At 34.8% G+C, this 27,300-nt stretch overlaps 1 protein-coding gene across 1 annotated transcript; it reads right to left on the bottom strand.

Annotated features, from left to right (window-relative positions):
* Positions 1-1,952: 1,952 nt before the first annotated feature.
* On the bottom strand, positions 1,953-26,757 carry LOC129221221 (homeobox protein TGIF2LX-like). Its single transcript, XM_054855675.1, has 3 exons — positions 26,680-26,757; positions 4,800-4,902; positions 1,953-3,017 (listed from the first exon to the last, which is right to left on the bottom strand). The coding sequence occupies exons 2-3, from the start codon at positions 4,837-4,839 to the stop codon at positions 2,113-2,115; spliced, it is 945 nt and encodes a 314-aa protein (XP_054711650.1). The 5' UTR covers positions 4,840-4,902; positions 26,680-26,757; the 3' UTR covers positions 1,953-2,112.
* Positions 26,758-27,300: the final 543 nt, after the last annotated feature.

Below are 27,300 nucleotides of genomic sequence, written 5' to 3'. Positions count from 1 at the left end.
CGTGTTGCGCAAAGAACCGTCCGTCCCAGAACAGTACAAGAACTCAAATCAGCATTGAGAGGAGTGGGGAAAACATCCCCCAAGCACTCCTCAATAATTAGTGGGGAGTATGAAAAACAGATGTAAATTGTGCATCAGTGTCCCTGGTAATCATACATCATATTAAGGTACTCATGTCTCCATCATTCTGACCTAGATCATTTTTTTGGTGTTGTATGAAACTCATCTAAGTAGGATTATTTTTTTTATTTTTAAGTTTTCAATTCATGAATGCAGTAATATCTGTATTATTTTGTACTTATAATAAAGGCACATCCTGTCTACTAACTATATTTTTCGTTCTGTTTCTGTAATCATTATCTATTTTTAACTATTCCAGAAAATGTAATTGTTCCTTAGCAATTGTCAAGCAGTGTATAAACATACAAAATCCGCTGTCTTTCTAAATGTATAATTATTTGTAAGAGCAACCGGGGGTTCGCGAGATGTGCAAAAGTGGGTTCGTGAAAATAATGCTGTCATGGCAGAAATTTAACATGTTTGTTAGAGATAAAGTCATAAGTTCAATCGCTTTTAGTTCATTTATTCATTTGTCTCTTGCACATTCGATACTCTTTGGATACAAATGCTAGCACACTTGCTGACATTTTATTTTAAACAAATAAATGTCTGTAATTATTTTAAGCAAGACTTTTTAAATTATTTTCATTCTTTGCTTTTAAAATAAATCGGGAATTGGGAAGGTCAAGTTTTGGCGTCTGTGATTTTGTTTTGTTGGGAATATTGTTTTCCCGTCAAGCATGGGTAAGGATCAGAATTTTAAGAAAGATATAAAAGAAAGTTTCGTGATGGCCACATTAGTTTTAGAATGAGGTAAATTCATAAAATGCGCTTTTTAGAACTATAGGACTACTTGCTTTTGTTACCAAAGAGTCACTCTTCAGTTACTGGTTTTTACCTTTCGTATCCCTCTCTCCAAGGATAAAGAAAAAGTACCGAATGCCATTAAGTACTCTTTTTCCTCTGGTCATCGTTTTACTGTGAATGCATCCGTATCCTCCTTCCCTTTCGGGGTCTAAACTTTATGGTATTTGTTAGCAAGGGCGGATATAGAAAATTTTAGGGGGTGACTGTTTTTTAACCTGACCTCTTACTACATATCCTATGTACACCTGCTGGGGAGGGGGGGGGCATCATTTTTCTTTATAGCATTTAAAATGTAGAGATTTATCGAAGTAGGTCGATCCTCGAACCTATGTCTTTCCTTTTCTGTTGATAGAGGTGTTCTAAAATAGCGTTTTAAAAATTCAATTTCGTAATATTTCCGGGGGAAATGTTTCGAGAACCCCTCCCCCTAACATCATCGAAATTCGTCTAAAATTGCACTTTTTAGAAGTTCAGTTTTCAAAAATTACCGGAGGGAAAAAAAGTCCCTGAACTCATTCCTTCCTCTATCACTACCTGGGATACCATCAACCGCGTCTTTAAGACTTAAATTTTGAAAACTGCCAGGGGGAGGCTCTCCAGACTTCTTCTCCAAACATTACCACATGTCGTGAAATTAACCTTTTTGAAACTTCAATCCCAAAAATCTTGCAGGAGGTATTTTTGAATCCGATTACTTTCATTAACATCACATCAAAGATTGCCTACACTTTCTTTCAGAAAATATTACCAGTGCATTGTGCTCCGGGGGGGGGGGATCACCCTCATTGCCCCTCCCTTGTATCCGTCTTCGCTTGTTACACATGTTAATGCTGTTCATGAAAAACTGGTCAATTTTGGCGAATTCCCCCTCCACACTATGAAATTCTTTTATATGTTAATGGAGGCATAAGTATTTTTTCTAGCAAGTAATCCTTTATTGTATAACTTTTAATCGGTCAAAATGAGGTTCAAAGTATTTTAAGGAATAAAGGATTTGGCACTGGTTAAAAAATCAAGCTGTTTTAATCACGAAAAGGAACAACAACAGTTAAAAGAGATGCATTTTAACATTTACAGCATATACAAGATACAAAAATATAATGATTGAAATATTTTGATGTTGATTGTTAAAGCACAATGAATTCAATGTTCTGAAGGCATGTAATTCAGGTAGGTCATCACAGATTAGGAGCAATTTTTCTCTTCAAAGAGAAAGGCACATGCCACACTGGCCAAGACGTGCAATGGCGACTGCATATCCGAGGCATTTTCTTTCGTGTCGTACACCGAAGGACGATCCGAAAGTTCGGCCGGTGAACTGCTCTTCGGAGAGTGAACCTCATTAGCTTCCGTCGGAGCTTCTTCGCCCATCAGCAAGTTATTGAGAAACCGACTGAACATCTCATCACGTTGGACGGGAACTGGAGAAGACGTTCGATCTTCAGTATCCGGTGAAGTGGGCATAGAATCGCCTCTGCAATAGGAGTAGGGACTGAAGGAATAATTGTGGAACGAAGAAGCAGATGACATCTTCCTTTTCCCATTTCGTTCCCGGTATCCTCCATCTGGATTGCGCTTGCCCGGTACAGCCGAATGAGAAGTAGGAATCCGGTCTCGTGCCTTGTTGCCGTGAGGCATGCCATTCTGCATGGAGGTTATGTTGCCTTCCTCGCTGTCTGTATCCACATCTGTCGTGAAGCCGTCATCGGTATGAGAAACTGAACCATGGCTAGAGCTTGTGTCGTTGAAAGAATCCCCCTTGGGCCGCCTTTTGATGAGCCTCACAAGATCTGGATTGCCTTCGCGGATGGCCTTGCTCACCATACCGGGAAGGATACGGCGCCGGGCATTGATGAACCAATTGCTCACCTGCAAGTGAGTCAGTTGAGTAGCTTGGGCCAGCTTCAATTTTTCCTGTTCTGATGGGTAGGCATTGTACATGTGATCGCACAACCAACCGCGGAGAATTCTGACAGATTGCTTGGGGAGATTTCCCCTCCTACGCTGGACGAACTTGAATTTGGATGGACTCATATCTTTTGGCACGGATAATGACATAGCTGAGACTTCTGTTAGGTTGTTATTATGATCTAGAAAGAAAAGAAAAGTGCAAAATTAGCTTCAGTGTCATCCATCTTCGCACTCAAAATAAGCAAGAGAATCTGTTTTACATTTAAGTAGAGCATTTAACCTTTCTTTTTGTGATGAACCACTTGTACGAGCGATCTGTATCAAACCATGTGAACATTATGGCTTGTAAATTAAATATACAACGCTATTCACTGAAATAACAGCTCCATCTAATTAAATAAAAAGAAAGATTTTGCATCTTTCTTTATAGCAACAAGCAACAGATCGAAAGAAATTTTAAAAAGATTAAGAGCAGAGAAGGTGGGAAACAACAGAGATCACATTTCTGCAGATTTAACTGAAAAAAAAAAAAAAAATCAATTGGATCAATGAGTTGGTAAACCTGTTCTCTTTTGCGTTTTACCAAAGGAGATGTGTGGTCTTTGATCTCATTGGTTCAGTTAAAATGTAATTTGTGGTTTGGTAATACTTGTAAAATATCACCTGCAGTGAAAGAGATGAAAGAAAAAAAATACAAACAACTACAGCAGTATTCACAACATAACAGAAATTAGTTTGTTCATGCAGGCTGCTAACAATAATTGTATTTACAGACACAGTTGTATTGGTATGCCAAGCTCACAAAGTGCATTTAAAAAAATTACAAATTTAGATCATCAAAGATATAGGAATTGTTAATCCAACCACCCAATAAGGAAAAAGAATGTTTAAAGAAAACAACGAAGCAGTGGAGGGTGGAGACAGCTCTTATCCCCCATTTGCTGTGACAGTATATATTTTCTCAACTAGTATAGCAAAAATAACTTTTGATTAAAGCTTACAGCAATGACTTCATTTAATTTTAAGGTTGAAAGCAGCAAAAACTATGCAGAATATTATTGAAATGCTACAACTTCAATGCCGAACATTAAAAATGGAAATTAGAAAAATCATGCATATTTTATTGTTTAAACACAAGATAACTTCATGATTTTTTAAAACTTACTCAGAACAACATCCCCCCACCAAAAAAGAGCACTAGCAACATATTCCTATCAAAAAACAATAAATAAATAGAAAACGATTGCAATTTCTCACCTCAACAACACTACAGGAACTATTAAATTTGATGATGACAATGGTTAGTGTGTCTAATAATGTGTTTTTCATATACAATTGGCTAACCGGTAGCAACTGTTAGAGTACCTGGTTAGTCACCGGTGCAACCGGTTGCTCGGTTTAAACATACCCAAAAACATAACAGATGTGCTGATAGAAAAAATATAAGAGGAGTCAAGAAAAAGGATTTATGAAATTTCTAAAAGGATTGAGGAGAGAGAGGGGAGAAAGTGGTTTATTAAAAGAATTTTTTTCCATCACAAAAAGCACTAAGAAAATGTTCCACCCTAAAATAAATTAATATCAAAAACAATTGCTATTTCTCCACTGAAAGATACTATGCACAAAAACTATATTAAAAAAAATATAGCAGTTAAAATGTGAAACATCAAAGATGACTAGAAAATACACCAAACGACAAAACACACATTAATAAATTATAAATATATCAGATTAAAAAAAAAAAGTATTCTATTAACTATTGCAAATAATCTTACTTTTTAAGAAAGACATTACATCCCACCACCAATTTTAGTTTAAATAAATATAATATTTTTAGTATTAATATATATAAAATTAAGTTTCTCTCCCTATTATCATACCACATAAACACAAAAAATTGAAAAAAAAAAAAAAACGTGCAAAATGAGGCAAACCAATTTTTAAAATAAAAACTTGTGTACCTGACTCCATAGCTACTGGAGAGGGCATGCTTTGTAACATGGAGGCGGCTATGGCCAAAAACAGTTTAAGATCGAGTTCTCAGATCTCAGATGCGATGTTTTACTAAACAAAGAAAATAGTCATTAAGTTCGACGAATTGTAAATACTCGCACAAAACATTTACATTTTGTATCTTTTTTGAAAGCTAATCTTGGCGATGCATCGTTCAATTCAAAGTTTTTTTTTTCTTCTTCTTTTTTTTGGAAAGTTGAATGTCAATGTCAGGATCGAAATAAGTAACATTCAGTTCTAAATTTACATGAGAAATTTAAAAATATTAATGTAGTAACGTCTATCGAACAAAATTTTAAAATAGAAAAATATCCCAGTATATAAAGTTAGAACTGAATTTGAAAACATCAAAGGAAATGAAAGATTAATAAGCAGTTTCCCCATTAAAACCCAAATTTTCATTTACAAATTCGCAATTCATTGTAATGAATAGCACAAAATACACATATTTTGAATTAATTTAAAGGTTCCAGCAAATTTTGATTAAATTAGCACAAATAAATGCTGTACATTCTGTGTTGCTTTTCCCCAGTTGTCACATCTTTTAATGTTTTGGCTAAATTTAATTCCAAACTTTTTTTCTTTTTTGAATATTTGCTGCTTCCCATAATTTTTATTCTTTTCAAACAAATAAAATGATATTTTACACATACAGTCAAATTTTCTAATTTATTTCATTATTGTGTTAACTAAAGCAATAAATGACGCAAGGATGGGAATGACTATGCGAAGTTCACATTATCATTTCAACGTTCAACGATGTTTCTTTTCACGGTGAAAACTTTCTAATTAGAATGACTGCTAAAAATTTCGAAAAAATGGTTTTTAAAATCGAGATTTATGCGAAGGTTCCGCCTTTCCTATCGTGTGTTGGTATCGACACATTGAAAGATGTTTGAGGAGAAACGATTTGTAATGCATGTTAAGGTGAAGTTCGGCAATAAATTTCATCAATGCTAAAGAAAATAAATAAGTTAATATACATAATTGATTTTTTTCTTTTAATTTTTGTTTGAAACGGTATTAATAAAATGCATGATGTACTCCTAGACCCCATCGGATAAACCACCGACAAGCAGCTGCACGCAGCCGCTCTCGGTGACAATAGGCAGCGGACACAATCGCAAAGCCGCGGGAGGTAGCCCATTGACACGCGCGGTGCGCGTGCTCCCCGACAGTCAATGTTAGCTGTCCGACGAAAGGGTTCTTGGCTTTGCTAATTGGCTGTGTAATGGCGGCATTTCTACGTTTTGTGAACTGCTTGATCAATTTACGCACTGTCAACAGAACAAGTAGTTCTCAATGTCCAACTTTTCAGATTATTTATAGTTCATTTTCATCTAGAGAAATTTCTTAAGATTTGAGTGTAGGGTCGCCGACAGCCAAGGCGGGACCCTAGTCAGTTAGGTCTCCAGGTGTCCCCTCCCCCTAAATTTCAAATTTTATACTGCTCCAATTCTGAGCCCCCCCGCAAGGGCCGGGTCCCTGGTTTCCGATTAGGCTGACATGGCCTCTCGTCGGCCCTGCTTGAGTGATTAAAAACCACTCATTTATCTCAATTCATAACTATAATCTTTAATTTTAGAACAGAAAACATCGCCCGACAGTTGAAAAAAAATATTTGGCATAATTACGAGGTACCTTCCGAAAACAACATTTTCTGAGGTTCAAAAACATCATACGACGCCGGAAAACTAAAATATACCGTCTGAAATACGTTCCAATCGTTAATAAGCTTTCCGTTACGACAAAATATATTATTTTTAACCGACTTCAAAAAGGTGGCGGTTATCAATTCATACCGTAAGTATGTTTTTTTTTTTGTTTGTTTGTCCACTCTTAGCGTCTCACCTAGTGAACCGATTTTGATGATTCTTTTTTTAATGGATAGGGGATGGCTCAACTTAGGTCCCATTACTTCGTTTGACCATATTTGTTCTTTAGAAAAAAAGTTATGGGCAAAAAACAGTAAATTTTATGCAATTTCCCTATTAAATGATTAAAATGATATTGTAGCGAAGTTCGCACTTTTCATCCGTGGATAACGGTGGCTCAGTGGTAGAATTCTCGCCTCCCACACAAGCGACCCGGGTTCAAATCTCGACTAGAACAAAGTGAATTTTACTAAAATTTCGTTTCTACTGTTTCCCGTATTTTCTCGAATCTTCTATTAATTTCTGTATCTTTCCAAGTCTGGAAAGTTCCAGCACTTTCTCAAGTTGTATATAAGGAGATGTAACGTTTATTCGTGGTTCTGAATAAAGATCTCGAGTTGAGACTAACGAGTATTCGCTTCATTTGGCTTTCACATTGTCTTCGCTATCTTCATCTACGCGACAAAATGAAATTCATTGTTATAAAAGTTTGGTGCCATATAACAGTAACATTAATAGTAATTGTAATGATAATTTTGAATGAAGGCTTCTCTGAAGCAAGCATCAAATTTCTTCAAGGGATACTTCGATAATGGGGAATCTGGCGCTGTCGTCTCATTTTTGGCGTAAATAATTTTATTTTAGTTACCCTGCTGATTTATAGTAACCCTATGTGAATTATCAAAATCTTCCTTTCTTCAGCGCTATTGCTCCATAGTAGGGGTAAACCTAACCTGGAAGCGAGGTGATGCAGTGATTAGGATCTGCTTAGCCTTCACAATGCTACCATTAGGTTTGACTCAACTACTCTGTAGTATTTTTATCGTTATCACCTATGCCGATTACAGATGATCGGGGCTAAGTAATAAGAAAATACAGGATTGCATCATGAGCAACTTAGATGCTGTGGAATGTAAATTAGTTAGGAAAAACATAATACTTAAATGGTTATAATTAAATTAACTACACATGATTTCCAGAGAGGAACAAAGATAAGTTTTTAGTGCCAATCGCTTAAAGTTTAACGCGTGTCAATAGTTTTTTTTTTTATTTTTATGGAGCATTTTTAAGAAAAAAATGTGAAGTTTCGTGATGGTAACTTCTTATTATCTGAAATACCTACATTTACACTAAAAAGAATGAAATAAAAAAATTTTGAAAAAAAAAAAAAAAAATAGAACCGACTTCAAAATTGCTCTAAAAAGTGAAAAATAATTTTATTCTTTAAACACCATCGATAATGCTTTTAAACATAATTTTTGAAGTTAGCGCAAAAACGATAAATAAAATCATTCACAGTCATAACTCAAATACAACTATAAATTTAACCAGGACCAGTTTCTTCACTATCACATACATTATGCATTGATGACAGCATATTTGAATAGCGATATAAATGTTTCGTTCGTAACTTTGGATGCTTTTCTGAAAAAAAAATATGAACGAAGCATGGTTACACTGCATTTTAGGTTTTGTTTTTGCGCCAACTTCAAAAATTATGTTTAAAAGCATTATCGATGGTGTTTAAAGAATAAAATTATTTTTCACTTTTTAGAGCAATTTTGAAGTCGGTTCTATTTTTTTTTTTTTTCAAAATTTTCTAACAATCAATTCCATCATTTTTTATTACGATTCCTTTTCAGTAAAAGTCAACAAGGAAATTTTAGATTCTATTATTTTTATGATTATTTTTTAGTAAAAGTCGACAAGAGTACATTTCATTTTATCGATATATTCCATTCCTATCCTATATCCATAATTCCATTATCTATGATTTAAGCAGGAAAGGGTGATATAGCAAAAATGGATCATTAAACAATGCTTCAATGGTAATTATGCTGTGATCATGAAATCACTTAGACTTACTGATAAATATAGCCGATCCAAGCAAGTTATTGTTTTTAGCGGCAAGTTTGATTCTTATGTAGCTTTGCTAATTTTAATTGAAGACACATTTACAAAATCGTTCAGACATTTCACTACTTATATATATATATATATATATATATAAATAAAGATTGTAAAAAATGAAATTTACCGAAAGAGAAATTTATTGCAACAGGAAGCAATGCTAAATTTGCATGGCATGGGAACTCAAGGAAGCTTAGCTCCAGCACTTCCTTCAATTTTCTCCGACTTTTTACGATGAAATCCAGGTAATTTACGGGTTAAACTACGTTTTGAAGACTTTATGGTCCAGCATATCATTTGCCAGAAATTAAGCCCTGCTGGAAGTTTAATTCTATTATCCTCTTAAGAGGTTTTACAAAAACCTTTAAATTTTTCAAAATTTCAACTCATTTTTTCCAACATTTTTACAGAGGGAAAAAAAGCCTAACTGTATTTATTTTTAAAAAGTTTTTTTCGGGGGGGGGGGGGGGCGCTGATCTTTAAACAACCTTCTAGTTCATACAATACGTATATTTTCAAAATCATCAGTCCGTTTATTGGATTTTTCGTCCAATCAAAACGCAACAACTGTCACAGCGTACGTGTTTCACGAAGTTCAGAAATTAAACGACACTTGACTCCTTCCCGTGCTAAACAAAACGTTCCCGCTGCACGTGTACGTCCAGTGATGCGTAGGACAGGAGGCGTAGCTGACAGACATTTATCAAGTATTAAAAGATCGCTTGATTCGGGTAGGCAGTTTGGTTGTAAAAATCAGGTTCCATTGTCGACAAATGAACAGGAAAAATCATTCTTTCGGGAGGGTGTTTTTTCTGTCCCTGTTCCAGGCATGGAGCTTGGATGTTAGTTAAAAATGATTTCAAAAAATTTCACCTGCTCTATGTGGAAAGGGTGACAATGAAATCAGTCAAGCACAAATCAAGCTTCTACTATGTTTGAAAAGAATATTTTCTAAATCCATTGATTTTTCTATTTTTAATACAATGGTGGTCTTGTTCTGAAGATGAGGTAGCTCCAAATTTTAATTTTCAAAAGATAGGTACAAAGCTTACAACATCAAATCAATCTAATTTTTTTGTTCAATAAAATTCATTACTTCTCTTGAATAACTAAACTGAGAAGCACACAAGGGAAGTTAATTTTACCCATATCTATACTCACTTGCAACTTAAGTTGACTATGACGTCATGACGCGCGGAAGGAAAAACGAGTTAACAGATAAAATGTCACACTTACTAGCGAATAAGAGGACATCGAGACCTGTGTATGAGCTACTATTGGTTGGCGAGTTTGATTCAAATCGATAAATGCTCCGCGCTGCTTCGCTAGTAAAATTGAAAATATTTAACGATTGACAGAAGTTATGACAAAAAAAAGGTTACGTGTGCGTGGGTTTAACTAACTAATCCGATTTCTAAAGCGAAGAGCGTAATTTGCCCCGAATATCGGACAAGGCGCTAGGAACTATTTCCTTCGCTTGGCTTAGCTCATTTATCCATAGTCAAGTAAGCTTGCAGTCGAGTATAGATCTAGTAGCTGTTTTTTTTCTAAACTAAAAACATATCTCTTCTTCAAACTAGAAATACAGTAGCCCCTCGTTATATCGCTCATTCGGATATATCGCTCTTTTCTTCTCTCTTCCGAAATATTAAAGCCTACAATAAGAAAAAAACTTTGCTTTAAGTTCTGAAACCCATTCCTGAAAACATATGGAATTGCACAGAGAAGGTCTCTTTTTTCTCTATTTTGTCAATGAACAAAAGGAAGCAATTCTTCTGAATTCGCTGGAAAAGCAGCAGCAATTCCTGTCATCCAAATGTACATACCCGCACAGTATATTTCAGTTTAAGATGATCTGTAAAACTACTTGACATCTTCTTTTGTATTGATACATTGCCTTTACAAGGAGTGAGAGACATCAAGCAAGTGTCATGAGTAGCCCATGTAGAAGAGAACATATGCCATTCTTTTAGTACAGAAAAGATTTGTACTTGGTTGCACAAACCAGGATTTGCATCAAAGAAGGGAATAATGATCTGGACGGGCGAAATAGTTTCCTGGAAACAATCTGGTTTCTTTTACTTTTCACATCCTTTCTACAGCAAGTAAAACGGATTAGAAAACCTACTCGGAATAAGAGGGTATTGGAATGCTCATTCTTATCTCGCGGTAGCTCAGAAAGATCGTCTTCATTCGCAATTTGATGATTTTAACTTTCTGACGGTGAAAATTTACTTAAATTTCAATCTTGTTTAAATTTCAATAGGTGTGATAGTACCCACATCGAAACCATTAGAAACTAATGTCAAAAAGAACGAATGCCAATTTACTTGTGTATTAGACATAACTATTTTTAATGCCCTCCGTTATATCGCGCTTTCGGATACATCGCTCTTTTTCTTTGTCCCCCGAAAAGCGCGATATAACGAGGGGTTACTGTAAAGATATTTCAAGGCATCAACAAAAGCAAATGCTCTTCTATTTACCTCACTGCAAATGAAGAACTAATTATGTGACGGCTGGGTGAAAAAAAGTCAGTCATAAGTCTTCTACTTAGCTCCATTCTTTCTCTGCTTCACGCAGACAGGGCATTCTTAGTACGATAGCTCAGTGATTATGTTCAGAAATAGTTATACCAAATTCTTTTGATTTTCAACTGGCAATTTTGGCTAACGGTCGTCAACACTCGACTTTTTTACTTAAGAGAGGTTCTTGTCTCTGCACTAAACTAAACCCGATTAAGAAATGGAGAAGGGAAGAGGGCTAGGCCTAACACTCTTCTGAGCCCTCTATAGTCAAACCTCATACACAATTAAGCTCACCTAAACCAGCAGTGACGACTTCAGAGGTAAACCGAGGGTTTAATATTTGCTCATAATACTTATGGGACGACTAAGCAACTGAAACCTAATGCAAGCAGATTGAAAAAAAATAAATAAATAAAAAAGAGAGAAAATCATAATTCTCCTTCCTTTTCTTAAAATAATGCATTAAATTTTTTTTTTTGATCACTTAGAGGCCTCTAAAAATTAGGGGTATGTTAGCCTACCTGGTAATCACGCCCCGTCTAGTAGTGATAACAGCTCAATTTTAAGCTAGAGAAAAAAAACGGCAAATAGTATTATCTTAAACGGCAACTAGTATTATCATTAACCAAGCTCTTCAATCGCTCCCAAAATACAGCGTGACATGAAGCAAACTTCTATCAAAACTGAGATTTCCTAGTGATTGTTGCGGATGATTTTGCTCCGGTCAAGAATCCATTTTCAATAGAGTAAAAGTAACAAATATTAAGAACATAAAATGACTTATAATCAGGGTTGCCAACTGCTCCGCATTTTGCGAAAATATGGGAAATTAAAGATGCTTACACTCAAAGATTGAAAAATGTTTAAAGCTGTTTTATAAATGATTGTTTTTATAATAGTGCTTAAAATGGTTAATAATGCTCTAAAACATTTTTCGATAAGCGGTTTTAGATTGATTTTTATACGAAATACCGAACTACTCCGCAAATTTTCAAACTGCTCCTCAAATTGTTCCTCCAAGGTTAGCAATCCTATATAATATCAACGAAAGATATTTTTTTTAAATTAAAATAATAAGTAGTAGGGTTTTTTTTTTTTCAAAGAAGCCAAAATTTTAAACTTGAAGGGGAGCTCTTCGGATTTACAATCAATTCTCGATTGTTATTTTGGGTTTTTTTTTTAAATTAGTTCTTCGAATTGGACACAAATAGAACCAAGGTAATTTCCCTTCAAACATTTTTTTTTTTTTTTTTTGGCTTATAGACAAGTCCTGCCTATGAGGGCAGTATTCAGAATAATTATTTTATGTTAATTTTATGCAAACGTTAATAACATATTGCAATTTCTTTCGTTTTATTGCACCCTTGTTAAGTTCACCACGGACATTTCAATTTATTTAACAAAAATTAATTTTAGCAGATGAATTTTACCATAAAATATTCGAAGAGCACAAATGACGTCACTTAAAAATTGAAATAGTAGAGAGAGATTTAAAAGAGGGTTCATTCTTCTCCTTTTTCGTGTCCCAAATCTTCTTTTGTGCTTCCCATTTGTAAAGCGTCGGTGTTATAATGTGGTGCTTGCATTAAGAGCCCGTACAAAATATGGACAGTGTCTTCGCAGCGGCAAAAGAGGAAAAATGATGATCAATTCCATTTCCATGGAATGGAGGTTGGCTTTTGTTCCGGCACAAAAGGATGGGCCGGAAAAAATGAGAAGGGGGAGGTGGACATAAAAGGTGTCGGGAGGTATTCTTTTGATTTTTAAAGCCCTTATCAATTACTAATGTTTGTCATATCCGCATTGTAAGCGCTCTACGGTGAAAATATATTTAACAATGTGTCGTCTATCGTTCGACTGTTTGCATAATTTGTGTTTGAAAACTGCCTACAATGTGATGCTGCAAAGCATTAAACGCTTTGCCTAGTATGACTAACATATTTCATGCCTACGTCGAATTTTTTCCATAATAAAAAACAAAACAGTAAGAATGCTTTAGAACAATGAATGGGGATATTATACAGGGTGTTGTTCCGTTTTAACCTGCAAGACCTTTATTTTCGCAACCGCTAGTCCTAGATGTATACTTCCAATTGCAAAAATGTTCAAAATCAGATGCAAAGTTAAGATAACGGAAGTTTGAAGTAAAAATAAAAGTTAGTCAAAAAATACAAAATTTAACTTTTCAGGGTTCGTACTCAATTTCAGAAATAAAATGAAGGAGTTATGGAGGAGTTTTGAAGGAGTAAAATGAGTTTTTGAAGGATTACTTTTGGGATATTCTTATATAATTGTCACACTTTTTTTCAACATATTTTACCCCTTACCTTTTCGTCACACTTCACCTTACTCCTTCCCTTGTCACATGTCATTTTCCATAACCATATTTTTATAATAATTGTGTAATGTCACTTTTTGTCTCCCCGTCAAGGCATGACACGTAGTTGTGGATGACTCTTTTTAGAATGTCAACACTGCAATTTACTAAACAATTGTTTTTTTAACGAAATCATTTAATATAGTACATCTACTTATGTACTTTTAAATACTTAAATAATAATTAGGCAAACTGACTTTTGGTGCTGAGAGTGCGGTGGAAGGAAAAGCAATGATCATAAAACTTGAAAAAATAGCCAAGCACCATTTAAGCATGTGGCCCGTATAAAAAGTTGATTTTTTTTAATTTTTTGACTAATTTAAATTTTTACTTCAAACTTTCAATATCTTAGCTTTGCATAAGATTTTGAACATTTTTGCAACAAGAAGTATACATCTAGGATTAACGGTTGCGAATATTTAGGTCTTGCAGGTTAAAACGGAACACCCAGATACATAGGATTGTAATGGGAAAATGACAACTTTCACCAATGAATATGCAAAAATATAACTAAATAATCGGTCTTTGCATTTGCTTTGCGATTGACATTCGGAAATGTATGTAAACACTAATCAGATTTTTCGGTCTTTGACATATACATCAGTTTTCGTTTCATGTATACGCATAGCTAGTTATACATTAAAATACTTAAGCATATCTGAACATTAACGAAAACTGAACCAATGAAAAGAGCTGAGGACAGACTAGCAGCATACCTCGTTTTCGGCAAAGGAAAAACTGAAATGAAAAGAAAAATTCAATTAAAATATTTGAATCGCATTATACCGCCGAATAATCGAATACGATTGCGGATAAAATCTTGTCACAATATTTTAAGTTTTTCGGAATTTAAGTTGCCTTTAAATTTGTAAAGAATAATTTCATTCGACTGATATTTTTTAAAAAAATATTCTAAGTTTTAACATTACAAACTGAACCCTATATCCCCCCCCCCTTTTTCAAGCAAAAAAAAAAAAAAAATGGCGGACGCGTCTTGGCGTTTGAGTTTTTATTGTAAGTACGCCAGTTTGTGATACGTTAGACATGACAACAAAATAAAACATACACATTCACCTACTTAAAAGTCTTAAAATTCTAACTCGACTCATCTTTACTAGTACTATCCTGTATTAATGCTGTTATTTTGTATTCGGTAAAAATAAATTGCAGTTAAATTATGGCGCTGGTGCAAATCAGTGTCCTCCGACGGCCGCAGTATATCAAGGTAATTTGTAAAAATTAAGATAGTCGAATCCCATCTAAAGAAGTTGAAGGAATAAATTATTTCGCTGTAGCGGACTTTCGTTAATTTGAAATTACTAAACAAATTGATTAAATTTAATTTTTCAATTAACTTGAATATGATGTGCATTGATTGATATGGTGTGTAAATTATAGTTATCAGGTTATCTTATGTGTTTATAAAAAACGTCAATAACTACTATATTTGATTAATTGTGTCAATAGTTGAGTTTTCGTCAATTTTGGACGAATTTTCAACATGCCACGTCAAAAACAGGTCTTTGACATCAAAAACCAACCCCACTTTAATTTTCATTAGTGTAGAAAGGCTTTCTTACAATTTATATCTTAAATTGATTTTCGAAATCTGACGCTCTTTAGTCCATTAAATGTGACAGGATAAGTCAATGAGCTGAATATAAAATATTTATTTTGCTCTGACCAATAATAATAATAATCTCGCTTTTGGGGAAAAGAGACATTATAACTTGGAGCATCTTCACATTTTTTTAATAACTAGTGCTTTCTCTGAGAACTGTATTTTGATGCTAAAAGAAGCTGGATTTTAAAATTTAGTTCCACGCAGCTCATTCTTCAATTGTTGAAGATTGGGGAGGAGGTAATCTATCTATCTATATATATATATATATATATATATTTTTTTTTTTCTAGTAAAATGCATCTAAAGGAAATTCGTGCTAGCTTTTTACTGCCAAATTTCCGAATATAACTTACGATTTTCACAAGCAAATTCAATGTAGAACATAAACCACACTCTTTATGTCTCAGTGATTGTCATTATAAATTCTATGATAGCATCTTCGTTCTCTTTCATTTTCAGAGAGAGCAGTCTGAAGATCGATTCTCTTCACTGCACCCGATACATAACCGTAACTAAAAAATTGTCCCACAGATGGCAGCTCATGCGATGACTGTCCGCCGCTTTATTCAACCGTTGCAAAAAGGAACACAAAAACTGTTGTCGCACACTTATTTGGGGAAAAGATGGATCGATTTTTTTTTTGTAGTAAACGATATTTAGAGCATTTACAACTTTCACGCCTCAGTAGGATGGGTTTTTCCATTATCTCTTCTTCTTTGGATACACAGTTGTATTGTGTAACTACACAATGCACACAAAATGCGTCGCAGAACGTCCGCCCACAGTAAAATAAATGTGGTCTTCATACAAGACAATTTCAGGGCATGCATTACATGAAGTTTCTTTGAATACTTTTGAATTTACTTTTACTTTAGAACCGTGACCGCCCCCCTCCTGGCCCCTCACCGCTCCTGAAGAAAATATAACGCATTAATGTCTACAATATTTACAATAATGTCTACGCTGTAAAGAACGCATCATGAAACGTTTTTAATTGGCTTATTTACATTTTACACAATAAAGTACTTTTCTTCAATAAAAATAACTTAAAAAATGAAGGAGAAAAGCAGCATTAGAACAGTGAAATTAACCGCATCATTTGAAATTGATGAAAACGTTAATAGAGTGTTCATTACCGACAACAATTTTGTTTCTATTCCCCAGCCCCAATAGTCCTGGATCTGACAGCACTTCTGTAGGAAAGTTCGAGTAGGGAGAGTTTCTTTACGAAAATGTTTAGTAGGTGTCCTAGAAAGTATTTTGGACTCGGGTGGACATCCGCCACCTGGTCACTTCTCCTGCTATGACGTCATCAAAGATGGCGGCATCTCGATCACATAAATGCTCATATTTATTTGAATACTTGACTTTTTTGCGTGATTCTTGCACATTTTTATATTAATTTACATTAACTAGTTTACTTTTAAGTTGCAGTGTTAAAGTTTTCCCGAAAAAGTAGTTTGAAAACAATTTATTTTATTGTTTTTTATTTATTTTCCTTTTTTTTAAATTCATTCTTAAAAATTATTTCTTCAACTGTCAATCGTTGAATAACCGTATAAAATTATACTCAAAAACTATTTATGTGAACAATTTTTTTTTTTTTTTTTTTTTTTTTTTGCCATTTTTACCTGGTGTGACTAATCAGTCAGAATGTTTATTATTCTCTCCACTTAGGCGCGCAACTATAGGCGGCGCAGACATAACAATCGAGTGCGTTGTTATTCTTTGAAGTAGTAAGTTGGCAGCAAAAATCTACTTTATCCGGTATAGGAGGCGCTCATGACACTGTGTGCGTACTATTTCAACATAAACAGCAAGACATATCAGTTAAACCATGCTTATCGGAAACTGGTATCACACGAGGTTTGAAAGCAATTCAAGAACTACTTCCATGCCAAAAGATACAATTGTATTTCAAACCGGCGAAACGTCCTGATCTTCCAAACGATTATGAAGTTTCCTCAGATTTGTTTAGAATAGATGAGAATGAGAAGAAATACGAAAATATTCAAACAAGTTATGGCAGTTTTTAAGAATTACACAACCTCTTTTACACAGTTCTGATGTTACTGTTGATTACGAGCATTGTAATCAAGAAGAAAACCTTGAACAGCTTGTCCCATCCTGAAGCGCTTTTAATGCACTTTGTACAGATGAAAATTTCTAGCAACAACAACTCGGATTTCTACCAGTGATTCCAAACCTAGTAAATCAGCACAGTTTACACTGCTCCATTGAATTTCAATAGTGTTCTCGACCAGTTGGATCAAAATTATTTACCAGTAACCTGTAACGAAGGTGTATACGCTATTGCACGCGAAGTGCAACTTAGCAATCCAGATAAATTTTCAAATATTGTACTGGTTTTGGGTGCATTCCATATGGCTAAAATTGTGCTATGTTGTTTAGGTAAATATCTTCGAGGAAGTGGAATATCCGATGTTTTTATTGAATGTTCCGTCTTTAGAGTAAATGTGCTACAATCGGTTTTACATGAAAAGGATTATGTGAGAGGTGTCAAGGGGATGTTCATATTGGAGAAACCATGTTCATATTGCAAGTGAAATCTTTTTTGGAAGAATCCATTGAGTCCTACGCTACAAAGTTTGAAAACTTACAGAACATTCAGCGGAATATTTCTCTGGCATGGGAAAAAAATCAGATCATATAGATGTAGATGGTAAGGAGGAAAAACTCTTCTCGGACTTTGAGGGGTTTGTCAGCCGAGGAAGAAAAATGTCAGAGCAATTTTTGTACTGGGACAATTTTTTGAAAGTCGTCCAACTTCTCCGAAATTTGATTCGTTCAGATAGACAAGGTCTTTAGGAATTACATTTAGATACAGTGCAGAAACTTCAACCAGTATTTGCCGTATTTCACTATGTCAACTATCAGCGATCTGTATTTAGAAGACATGAGGAGACTAACCAAGACAGCCCCAGAGGTGCATGAAATGTTCATGAACGGGAAACATGTAGTGAAACAATATGATCATAATTTTTCAGCTGTTGCTGGGTATATGGCATTAGAACAAACCATTAATAGATCCCAAAAAATCTCATCTGGCATCTTACGGCGAACTAAACAGAAAGATTTTGTAGCAGAATGGGAAATAACGCATCATGAACGTTGGATGGTATCAAATCTATTTCGAGAGGTAACAGACTCTATTGCTTTTCTCGAAGGTTTGAACATTTACCATGAATTTTCGAAGAAACAAACTCAGAACATAGATGCACAGGTTTGTCTCAATGTTTAAATATATATTACGCAAAGGTAATCCGTTTGATATGCATATGCTTCCTAATCCATTGCACAATCTGCTAACAAAAGCACTGATTTCCAAAGATACAAAGGAAAAAATATTAAAATTATTTAAGACCGGCGAAAAGATGTATTGTACATTGCGGAAAACACGATACGAGGACAAAACAGTAAAAATATCAAGCACCATCCATAAAGCCATGTTGCCACCATTTCACTGCACCAAAGCGCAAAGTATAGCTGCTACAAGGAAAGTTACTAAAAAAATATCGAACAAGTCATCTCACCGAATGATACAAATAGCTCAGGCTCGTTCGCATGACATGCAAGATTTCTTTCGTTATGAGCTATCTGAAAACTGTTCATTGTTCAATGACTAAGGGCTAATGGTAAAACCGCAAAAAAGTGCATTGTTAAAAGAGCTGGAAACATCTTATGGTAGCACCAGTGATGATGGTTCAAGTCTGACGATAAAACCTGTTTTATAGTCGACGTCATGAACTCTGTACGAAAGGTTATGACAAATGAAAAAACAAACCTTTGGTGGAGCTGTTTCAGCTTTTTCGTCATACATCGGGAGCATCACCAAGAACTGGAAGAGTAGATTACATTTTTGACAGTTATCGCAAATTTTCTCCTAAAAAATCTGAAAGGGTGCAAACACAAGGTAGCAGCATCGTTATAGATGTGGTCAAAATCTCAGAAGATATTCCATTGCCTGTCAAACTCAGCAGCTTTTGGGGATCTTCAAGAAACAAACTGATGTTGCAAAAGTTCATTGCTTATACAGTGACAGCTTCTTTGTCTCAAACACCACATAATACCAAACACACTTTTAGTGCCTTTCATGGTGATGAAGAGGGTGATGTAATATTTAACTGTACATCTGTCCAAAGTGGAAAACAGATAAATCACCCAGAATTAAACTGTCTGATAGTAAAGGAAGCTGATTTCAGAATGTTGATTCATTCAAAACATGCATCTCTGTGTGGGTTCACTAAAATCGTTATTGTTAGCGCCGACACTGATATAATGTTTTTAGCTTTGTTTCACTATCTTACTCTTCAACGATTTGGTGTTGAGGAACTTTTTTTGTGCGTACTGGAGTTGGTGATTCTACACGATTCTTATCTGTTAATGATGTTCATCGAAAAAAAGGTGAAAACTTATATACGTTGCTTCCTGCCATCCACACACTATCTGGATCAGATTGTATAAATAAATTTGGTACCGAAAAATCTGCGCTTCTTTGTGCATCTGTAGAGTATTTGGAGAGTTTTGGCGTATATCATCTGACTGGATTTATATAAAGCAAAGCCTTAAATCTGCAGAAGAATACTTAGTGCAAGTACTGCGAAAAGGGTCATTCTGTAAATCTTTAGATGAACTAAGGTTATATGACTGTATCATCGTGCGAAAAATATTGACTCTGATAACTTGCCACCTACTAGGAGAAGTGCTAAGGGCCACTTATTAAGACCATATTTTTACACATACCTACAACGACATTGTATTGACGATGTTGCTGTTGACTTAGATTCTTGTGAATTTGGTTTTGCAGTGGTAGATGATGATTTGATGCCAGAAAAGAACTTACAGAGATTAACAACTGATTTTATTGGAGCGTGTAATTGCGTGAAATGTGCCAAATCTTACTGTGCTTGTAGAGCAAATGAAGAAACCTGTTGCTCTTTCTGTAAGTGTAATAGTACGGGTTTGCAACCAAGTTGTAACAACCCTTTTTAAATATAATTTAATTAAGTGCAACAAAAAATAAAAAAATAGTTATTAAGTTATAGCAGTAGTAAAAATACATTGCTATTCGTCTTGAAAATACTAATTGTAACTTACTGGCCAAATTTTCATTTTTATTGGTTAAGTATTAACATATATTTGGGCTTATTTGGGGACGAAAGCGCGCCCACCATCTTTGATGACGTCATAGCTAAAAAATGTACGAAATGGCAGAAGTCCACATAAACTCTAAATACTTTTTAGGACACCTACTAAACATTTCTGAAGAAAAATTCTCCGTACTGAATCTTCCTATCGAAGTACTGAGCATTTATGAAAGCGAGCGGCCGCCATCTTTGATGACGTCATAGCAGGAGAAGTGACCAGGTGGCGGATGTTCACCCGAGTCCAAAATACTTTCTACGACACCTACTAAACATTTTTAAAAAGAAACTCTCCCTACTCGAACTTTCCCACAGAAGTGCTGTCAGATCCTGGATTACAAGGTATTTTATTTCGCATCACTCTATTTTGCAAAGCAATGTTGATAACTTCAATAATTCTTCGATTGACAATAGGCAAATTTTGATTGTTAAGAAGAGAGAAAGGAGAAGAAGAGACAAGAGTAAAAACAAAGAAGCAGGCCAAAATTGTTACTTCACATTGGTTTCCAGCAAGCTTTTTAAAACGCAAATAAAGTTGACACTCGATTTTACGAACTTCTTGGGACCACGAAAAAAGTTCGCAAAAGAAAAAAAAAGTTCGTAAAATCAAAACGGTGGCAAATTCTCGAACAGATATTTTTGTTTTTTGTTTTACACCAAATAAAAAAAAAAGTGTCTCAACAGACATCCAGAGAGTCAGATCGTAAGATCAAGATAACGTTTCACTGACCACTTTTAAACTAGTGTAATCCTCATATAAATAATAGCCATGATCGAGTAACCCGCGTGCTTTAACAATGGAACTCTCGCCACGGCATGATAATTTGATAATACGATTTGGTAGAGTTAACATGCAGGGAAAGGATTTATTGTGACAAGGCTGAATTCGATCCGGCAACTTAACTGTTTCACTGGTAAGACTGTGTCATTTCATGGGAATGAAGAAACGAAAAAATGGTCAACAATAAACACTACCTACTGGAGTTACAATTTCAACTATCAAAATATCACCAAACAGGCAATGGCTTCGTTCAAATGTAGAAGCAATTTTCACCCGTCATACTCTTCTAGTTCTTAATAATAAAAAATATAAAACAAAGACGGAGGAAGATGAAATTACAATTTGAATGAAAGGGATTATCTCCTCAAGATTTCCTGCTCCTGGTGATGGTATTTTTAGGGGAAAAGCAACATTGACCTGAAGCCACTCATTCAGCTCATTCTCTCTAGCCACTCATTCAGTAAACAAGAGATTACTGCCTTTTCCAGTTCGTAAAAAAGAATAAAAAATTGTTTTCAATGGATGATTTTTCTGGAATAGTGAAAAATTCGCAAAATCGCGAGTGTTTGTAAACTAGAATTTTGCAAAATCAAGTGTTAGCTGTATATTTACGATAGTATATTTACGATTTGATAGCAAGCCACTCATCATAAACAGGGGAGGGGGAGTAGAGAAATGAAGAGGATTCACGTTTAACCATGCTCTTAACAAAAAAAGTCACATCGGCCACAATAGTATTTTGAATAGAAATACGGCGTGCCCGGGTGCTTCCCTCAACATTCATGGGACTTGGAAGGGTTCCCCCTGTGTCTGTAGCCAGGCATTCACAATAGCGAAGCGCACAAAAATATTAATGAAAAGAAAGGGGAGAAAAGTTGCCCGTGAACAGTGAGTGGTAAGGGGGACAAGATATGACAAAACAGGCATCAGGTGCAGCTTACTGAATCGAAAGCGAGACAAAGAGAGATGGGGTGTTGTGTCAAATGCAACGTACAAATAAACATGACAAAATTAACTTTAAATCAACTGTATGACTAATTTTGAGTATATAGATTCAAAAATGAGCGACCAATTAGGCTATTAAGCGGCAGAAATTTCTCAGTTCCTCACAGAAAAATCTCCCCCTTCCCTTCCCCTTTCAACGCCGATACACAATTTAAAAAATTACCTTTTAAAAAATGTTGTTGGATGCCACAGAACCACTTGTAGAATTCTTGGAAAAGAGCTTGCATCCCCCCCCCCTTCTGAAGTTTTCAGAAAATTAGAAAATTTCTTATTAAATTATCAAGCCTATAAAATTTTGAAATTAAAAAAGAAATAAAAATAAAACAAAAAGAAATTAATTTGAATTCTGAAATTTTGAATTTATATTATGTTTTTCGCAATCACGAGTTGCGACAGGATCCTACTCATTGGAGTTATTGTTTCTAGAACCGGCTCCTGTACCCCAAGTCTGCCCCTCCTCCTGGGCGGTTATGTTTGTATAGTTGTGTGTGTGCGCTCGTAGGCCTGTGTGTATGTGTGTGAAGGTATGTGTGAGCGTGCCTGTGTGTAGGACATGAACGCCACCGACCAGGAGACGCGGGTTCCGGGAGACAGTGCTCAGGACCAGAGGAGCCGCGCCTGCAGAGGACAGTGGTGCTGCAGAGGTTCCTGGTCCAAGCTGAGAAAGGCAGGGACACCAAAGAGGGTCAAGTGAGAACGATAAGCAAACGTGATTGCTCAAAAAAAAAAAAAAAAAACCGCAATTTTCAAAGGGGAAAAGAAAGAAACGGGAAAAATCAGAAATCAATCGAACGGTGTAAATTTCTCACTCCCTCCCCATACAAGTAACACACATGATACTGATCCACTGGTATGGTAAGGAAAACTCCGTTGGTAAGAAGAAAAATGACATTTGCAATGTTCGACTTTCAGTCGAATAGAAACTACACACGTATATCACGAAAATAATAAAATTTAAGACATATAAATGCGAAGTAAATAAAGTCCAAGTTCTTAAACGCGTAATGGAAACATGAGGCTATATTAGGTTCAATAGGGAAGTTGCAACCTATTAAATGTTCATATTTTGGCTATTGGATATTGTTAATTGACCCTCAAAACTAAAAACATCACCATCGCCGAATTTTAAAACACCGTGATTGATTTATAATGAATTTTTAAAATCCACGCGCAAAAAGGGTGCTCTTCTGAAACGTCACGAGCTTACGTCACAGGGCACTAATGGGCAGCCTTCCGCCGAAGATCCCTTGTTTTCGCTAGGGACGTTTTTGAGCGCGCTGACATTTTTATTTTTTAGAAATTCAATAATCCTTTTGAACACACTATGGAGGCCGAATTTGTTAAAGCACAATCTAAATAATCTTCCTCAAGTAAGACCAATGAAATATTCGAATATTTCCGAGAGGATGAGAGGTTTAATGTTCCAGAAACGCGAGGAGTTAAATGCGAGGAGAAAGCAGTCTTCGAAGTTTGTCTTCGAAGTCGAATGCACGTCCTTCGATTTTTCCCCTATCGGAAGAGCGCATGATGTCACTTCCTATGACATTGACGTCACAAGCGCTTGAACTTTAAAAATTAATTTAAAAAAAAAACTACTTATCGTATCGCAAAATTTTTTTCACCTATGATGTCCATACATGTTACTTTATCATATAAAAATAAAATTGAAAACTCGAAAACTTCCCTATTGTGTTCCAGAAGAAAATGGAAAGTAGGGGTTTTGTTTCAAAATCATATCTATATCATTAGTCTTTTTTATAATTATTTATTTTTTTTAAGAGCAACTGTCTCGAGAGAATTAAAATGTAGCATGTAGCCCATAATTTCATACATTAAAACGTAATTTCAGCACGAGTTATTAAAATGAATCTTTTATTACGGTTCTAATAAAAGTGGGAATAGGCGCTCTAAGTGAATATTTTCTGTTGAAACAAGATTCTAATTTCACAACTGGAGAAACAAGGTTCGCCGATATATATCAGTTGATATATATCACGATACATATCCGATATTTATTTTGAAAACATGATGTTTTGATATTTTCGATATTTATTTTTTCAACTACCGAATTTTCAATGTAAAAATTATTAATCATAGTAATAATGTCTATTTATTATTAAAAATAATCAAAAAGTTATGTACTACTTTTTATGATGTATGAATGCATAATTAATATGAAAAAGTAATACAATATTCATTTTTATTTTATATTCATAAAAAATTTAGTAAATTAGCAATTTTAATTTATGAATATTAAAAGTGCTTGATTAAATATTAAACGTTGGTCAGAAAAAAATGAAAAGGTCATGTCAGGAAATGTCTTATGACTGTTCACCAACTGTGTAAAAGTAGTTACCAGAAGAAAAATGAGTAAAATAGCTAATGCTAAATTAGTTTCATTAAAATTGTAAAAATGTAAAATGAAATAGATATAAGTAATGAAAGAAACCTTAATTTCAAGTCTACATAATGTAATAATAATATAAGAAAATAAAAAGTGATTTGAGGATGCATTTACTATTTTGAAGACTTAAGTTTTAGCTGATTGAAAATATCGGATATATATCAAAATATCGGATTTGTTCCAAAATATCATGATATCTTCGAACTCTGCGTACAAAATACAGGGCACCTGCCTAGTAGACTGTCGTTAAATTGTCGGCCTCCCTGGGGCCCACACAAAGGGAATCACGGAACGATTTTTCACATTAATCCCTCACAGTGCTCTTCTTCCACAGAAAAGGTCCCACTTAATTAGGTCGGAGACCGGCCCTCTGCCACGTGCTGCAGCCTCAACGCTCTTGCGGTCAGAATACCAAGTAGTATTGATTAAGCTATTAAAACCAACGTGTAGAGCTATCGGTACATTTCTGAGGTTATCAGTTACAAGAAAGCTCGGAGATGATCGATACATGCCTGCATCAAATAAATACAATTACGGATCTACTCGACTTCCGAACCAGAACATCAGCTTTAACTACGTAGAAATAAGTCAAACATTTTTTTTATCAACGAATGGAATCGATGTTATTGGAGGTACATGTGTGAGGATCATATAATGTTACTGATACTATACAGGGACGGGGGGGGGGGGGGGCTAGATTCTCGCTAACCGAAATTCCAGATGTTCTCTGAAAATAGTAGACTAGGCTGACTCCCACCCGTGGAATCATCTCCAAAGTAATGTTCAGATCCAGTGTGGGTTGTCACTTCTGCACTATTTAGGCAATCGAATTCATGTTCCTTTCGAGTACTTGTATCACTTGAACTATGCGTAATAGTTGCGTGCGAAGACAACTGTGACGTTGAGATTTGATCCAGGAATCTTACCGTTTGAAGTCCATTGTGTGCACATGAAACATTTTAAAATCTGAAAACCTCTTGAAACATCTTGGTAAAATTTCGTTTCAAATTTTTAGCAGATAAGTTGTGCATGCAGCCTCCCGGATGTCTCTTAGAAAACGTGTGTATAAACAGCTAAGCTGGATTCATTTTATATAATATTTTGGATCAACTCAAATAAGATGGGGTAAGTGTTCACAGGTTAAGCATAACATATATCCTTCATCTAAAATAATTTAATCATCATTTATAAGGCAGATATCAGCTAAATAATACGTTTACTAACCATTTACTGTTTTTAAAGTAAACTGAATTAAATACAACTGAGTTTAAATCTGATAATGCATATCGATTGAATTTAAGCAAAATTGTAATCCTATAATGTATTTGAAAACAAATCATAGAATTTTTTCTGCAACCACAGCTTTCAATTTATTCTAGTAGAATATTTTATGCTACTTCACTACCCCTCTCTCCCTCCCCTCCAAAATCATTTGAAAATATTAGTAAAAAGTAGAAACTAAGAACTAGAAGTGTTTCGCATACATTGAATAAATAAAGCTCGATAATTCCCCCCCCCCCCCCCTTTTTATTTAATTAAGCAATATTTTTTTCGGAACTCTATTTGAATGTAATGTTTTCTTATTATGCAGGTTAGACATTATTCAGACACTATCTTTAATATATTCCTAAACAAATAAAAAATAGCAAGTTATATCATCTTAATGATATTAATTGATGAAATCCAACTTTTGACCATAGTTGGCCATCAAAAATTTATTTAAAAAGTTAAAATTTTCAAAAGACCTAGGTATATACTGAGCATTAAAAAAATTACGGTTATTTATGATGGTTTTAGATCAATTGTTTTAACAATGACCACTTTACCCCAACTCAGATCATTAACAAACTGAAAAAGAAAATGCCATTTAACTCAATTTTTTTTTCATCCTAAAATTCAGTGCAGTGTATTCTTTATTAATGTAATGTTTAAAAAAAAACGCCAAAAAATTGAAGTTTTAAAAGAAATTTCTGTATTTATTATTTACCAAAGTTGAAAAACCTGTATTTTATGACCATCTTTACCTCACCAGACCCTATATTATGCAGCAGATAAAGAAGTTAAATGCAGCATTCCATAAGCATAATTGCTCAAGCAGCATAACTGAAAGCTAAAAAAAAAGCAATTATTATTTAAAATCATTTTCAGTTATTACTTACTAATTGCGGCGCATTCTCAATATGTCGTTCCCTTCCGGGAACAAAGACCAGACTAGGCAAAAGTGCTCTACTATGGCACCTATGAAGAAACATTAGATCAACAATTATGCTCATGCAAAGTTCATGCAAGCAAAAAAAAAAACATAAAATCAAAAGGCAATCATAACATACCTGTTGCATAGGCAAGCATCGATATTTTATTGCACATAACAATTATTTCGGGGGAAGGTTAAACTCTACCAAGCATTAATTTCACTTTTCACGAAAATGAACAAAAAAGGATACTTGAATTACAAAAGCCCAAAGTGCATGCTTTGCAATACAGCAATTTGATGGGAAATGCTTCAAACAAAAAAAGCAGAAAGACTGTATAGCCCTGCTCGGAAAACACAATTCAATCGTGTTTGTAATATTTTTATTTGCATTTTTAACTTGTCTATATAAATTGTGAGGGAACTCGGATAGGTCAACCTAAGTCGGGTCTTAAACTATCCAGCAACTTTTCTATAGATGAGTTCGATTCCAAACCAGAGTTGTTCGACTTGAGATCAAGAAAAACGCAAGTGGTACAAAGCAGCATAGCTTCGATTTAGAATAACGCACTTACTGAACTTCTCTGAA

The sequence above is a fragment of the Uloborus diversus genome, chromosome 4, assembly GCF_026930045.1.
Source record: "Uloborus diversus isolate 005 chromosome 4, Udiv.v.3.1, whole genome shotgun sequence".
NCBI classification, from domain to species: Eukaryota; Metazoa; Arthropoda; class Arachnida; order Araneae; family Uloboridae; genus Uloborus; species Uloborus diversus.
This window is presented reverse-complemented; position numbering and strand designations above follow the sequence as displayed.

Bases quoted from the DNA above. Each gene is read 5' to 3' on its own strand.
- LOC129221221 (XM_054855675.1), bottom strand. From the start codon at position 4,839: ATGTTACAAAGCATGCCCTCTCCAGTAGCTATGGAGTCAG. The intron at 3,018-4,799 runs GTACACAAGTTT...TTTTCTTTCTAG, and splicing joins TCCAGTAGCTATGGAGTCAG to ATCATAATAACAACCTAACA.